The sequence below is a fragment of the Choloepus didactylus genome, chromosome 14, assembly GCF_015220235.1.
Source record: "Choloepus didactylus isolate mChoDid1 chromosome 14, mChoDid1.pri, whole genome shotgun sequence".
Classification (NCBI taxonomy): domain Eukaryota; kingdom Metazoa; phylum Chordata; class Mammalia; order Pilosa; family Megalonychidae; genus Choloepus; species Choloepus didactylus.
Window position 1 is genome coordinate 97,036,700 of NC_051320.1, and position 3,595 is coordinate 97,040,294.

Consider the following 3,595-nt stretch of genomic DNA (forward strand, 5'->3'; position numbering starts at 1 on the left):
CAGAAGCCCAGCAGAAGCTCCCACAGCCCCTTCAGGCAGGACCGCCACGCTCAGAGACCTGGGGAATGAAAGTCTGACCCGCAGCACCACAGAGAGAACTTCCAACAAGTCGAGGCTGAAGAAAAAGGGGGTTGTGGCAGATTGTATTTCCAAACTCGTTCCCTCGCCACTCCCCATCAGGAGGTGGCGTCTGTTTACCCTCCCCTTGCTGGGTGGGCTTGGGACTGCCAGCGAGAGCAGTGGACGTGTGCTGCGTGGCTGCAGAGACCAGGCTTGGCTCCCCTCCACTTGCTTGCCCGGGGAGCCGGTCGCCATGCTGTGAGGCAGCCCAGGCCACACCGAGAGGCTACCTGTGGGTGTTATGACTGAGCCCCCGCCCAGGTGTCAGCCGGCAGCCGGACCCCCCAGCAGGCCTGTGACTGAGCAACCTGCAGAGATTCCAGGGCCCAGGCTCTGAGCCACCCCAGCTTGTGCCAAGAGGGCCCTACAGAGCCCGGCCCAGACTGCAAAATAAATGTACTCATTCTTTTAATCCACAGCATCTAGGGATGGTTTGTTATGCTGCCATACTAACTGTAACAAGAGCCCTTTCTTGCACTTCCTTTCCTTTCTTTGTATTTAATTAGTCCTTCCATATTTTCTACACCCCTCTGCCACCCCCCAACATTGCCGAGTATGACCACAGCCCCAGAAGGTGTCTTGGATTAGATGCTAGAGGGCATCATTGGGTGGAACTTGGGGCTGTGCCCCCTCCAGGGACGGGGAAGTGCTTTTCTCTTTGGGGTTTGGTTTGGATGGGCTGTTTGCTGAAGAGCTGACAGGGGAGGCAGCCCCGAAGTGCACGTACGAGAAGGTGAGCAGGTCGGAGGGCAGCCGGGAGGGGGTCTGCAGGGGACAGCTGGCGGTCTCGTCTGCCCCCTCTCAGCACCCTCCCTTACTGGATGCAGTCTCAGCGGCCGGTTAACTGAGGGGCAAAGGGTGGGCCACCCACCTAAGCGAGGGCAAGCAGACCCTCTTCCTCAGAGCCTGAATCTCGGATGAAGTGACCTGTGGAGTGAAAATGGTGGCAACGGACCCTGCCACGAGCCTGTGACTCTGTGAGTTCTCCCAGAGCATCCCAGCAAATTCCTTTTTCGCTTGGGTGAACAAGGACTGTTCTGTGTGGCTTGCAGTCGAGGGGCTCTCCCCGAAGCTTCTGGGCTGGGCTGGGCCCCGGAATTACCTGTGGGTGGGTTGGTTGTTCGGGGAAGAGAAGGCCTGGCCTGATTTAGGGGAGCGGCCACTGGCTGGAGGGAAGACACTGGGTCAAGGGGGAGCGTCGGTAAGAAGGGGTGCAGGTTGGGGAGTGGGGTGGGGAGGAGGGATGGCTGGGCTCCTCGGTGGGGGACACAGGGCTGATGTCACCCGACCGCACCGGGGCCACATCGGGAAGAAGGTGGGCTCAGATTCCCGAAGACGACCAGGCACCGGGGGTGGACGCTGGACCCCAGGCCAGGAGAGGCCGGTCTCTAGGCAGGAGAAGAGGCTGAGGGGAAGGGGCGGGCCTCGGGGAGCACTAGCACTGAGGGGCTGGATGTGGGGGGGCCCAGCATGACCCAGGACCTGCGAGTGGCTTCATCCATCCCAACATGTCCAGCAGCCCCTGGACTCGGACCCCCCACCGATGAGCATCGTCACTAGTGTCCTGCCCTCACTCAGTGCTGCCCCCAGGACCAACCCACCCCCCAGGGCTGGCGATTCTTACAGCCGTAAAAAGGAAGTTGGCTTGAGTCCTATTGACTAGCCGAGGGTTTGTGCTTTTTATAGGGGCAGGTCAGGGCAGGTGGGCTCTATTTTGGTTTGGGTCAAAATAATGAACTGGGGGCCTTGACTGGTGCCTGGGTGGGCTGCCTGGGTGGGGATTTCGAATTTCAAAGGTTAAAGCGAAAATTCCAGAAGGAGCTCAAACAGGAAGTAGGCACAGGTTTTATGGCTCTGAGGGGTCACTGGGGCTTTCGCAATAGAATTTTAGGAATAGAATTGCAATTCCTCCCGCCTCATTCCAGGGCTGGGGCATCAGAAACCTCCCAGGATGGGGCCCAGGAATCCAAGTTAGGTGGCCCCCACCCCATGTGATTCTGATGCACACCGAAGTTAGAGAAGCACTGACCGGGACAAATCGCCCCACGTGCATCCAGGGAAACTGAGGCCTGACTGGGGGACCCATCCACCCCAGGGCCATTCCCACTCAGCAAGGAGCTGGGGTTTTCCACGGGACCCTGCCCAGGACTCTGCGAGGCCACCATGGCGTCCGGTCCCTAAGAGAACGGCCGTCCCTGCCGCCCGCTTCCACCAGCGAGCCCACCCCAGGACCCCCGCCACTGCAGTCTCCAGCCCCTGCTCCCCAGTCACCTCCCCTCTTCCTTTCCAGAGTAGAATCCCGACTTCAGCTGGACACATGGCCACCCGGCCAGGCCTGCCGGGTCCAGCCCCTCCCTGCTCAGTGGGCCCGGGGGTCAGTCAGGCTGGGGGGCTGCAAGCAGAGGCGGTTGTGTGATCCTCCTGGCAGGAAGCCACACGCGGCCCCTGCCCTGTGCCACTCCTGCTGGCAGAGAGGCTGGGGTGGGGGCAGAGTCTGCGGACGGCGAGCTGCCCAGCCCCAGACCACCCCAGTGCAGGCCTCCAGGGACAGAGAGACATGAACTCGGCGCCTACCTATGACAGGTCATTTTGGATTCTGTTCAGGCAGGCACCCCGGGATCCTGGCCAACAGGGGGAAGGTGCTCCAGGCTTTTCCGTGCTCTCCCCAGGTCATCGCCAATACCCTTGGAGGCTTCCTCTGTTCCTGGGTCCTCGGGGCTGGAAGGGAAGGCGGCAGCCATGGCAGCCCCTGGGTGTGGGGTGTGGCAGGTGGACCGAGCCTGGGATGCCTGGAAGAGCTTGGGACACAGGGGATGTGTGCGCCAAGCCCGGGAGGCAGGAGGTGGAGGCTGGCACTGGCCACCTCCTTCCCCAAGGCCCCAGGGTTGAGTGCTCTGTGGTTGTGGCCACCACTCCACGTGCTTATACTGACAACTCGGAGTGTGGGTTCTGTGTGTCCCACCTCCCACTGCTCCCCATCTCCCAGGCTGTCCACATCTCAGGGTCCCCTGCCATGGCCTCTGCTGCCCCAGAGTGCGATGGCAACCAGGCTCCCCAGCCTCCAACTGGCTGGCCAGGTCGGGTGGCACAGCCGCGGCATCCTGGAACAGGACCCAGTAGTGGCTGTCCCCGCCCCGGCCCGCAGTGTCTGGGCACCCCCACCGGGCAGCCTGGCCAAGGCCTCCCACCCCACCCCCATCCAGGTACCAAGTGCACCCCGGCATGGAGGCCGCAACCTTCGGGGGTCCCCCCCACACACTGGGGTGACAGGCCTGTGGGAAGGGAGAGTGACCCCCTGCTCCCTATGGGCCCCACAAACGGTGCTGCCAGCACTGACCTGAGGTTTTCAGGAACTTCCAAGGACACGACTCCGTGGCCCGAGGCCGGCTCACGGGGGCCCTTTGCAGAGCCACGGCTGGTGGCCCGAGCGGGGAGAGAGCCTGGACTGATGAGGGGTAGGGAGAAGGAGGAGGGA

The 3,595-nt window shown here is 62.2% G+C and overlaps 1 protein-coding gene across 1 annotated transcript in view; it reads left to right on the forward strand.

Moving 5' to 3' along the window:
• Window positions 1–3,158: 3,158 nt before the first annotated feature.
• The window catches only part of LOC119508917 (elongin BC and Polycomb repressive complex 2-associated protein-like), a 2,735-nt gene continuing 2,298 nt past the window's right edge, over window positions 3,159–3,595 (forward strand). Inside the window, exon 1 of the mRNA XM_037802624.1 lies at window positions 3,159–3,323. Coding sequence (XP_037658552.1) covers window positions 3,159–3,323 — 165 coding nt within the window. The remainder of the gene's footprint in view (window positions 3,324–3,595) is intronic.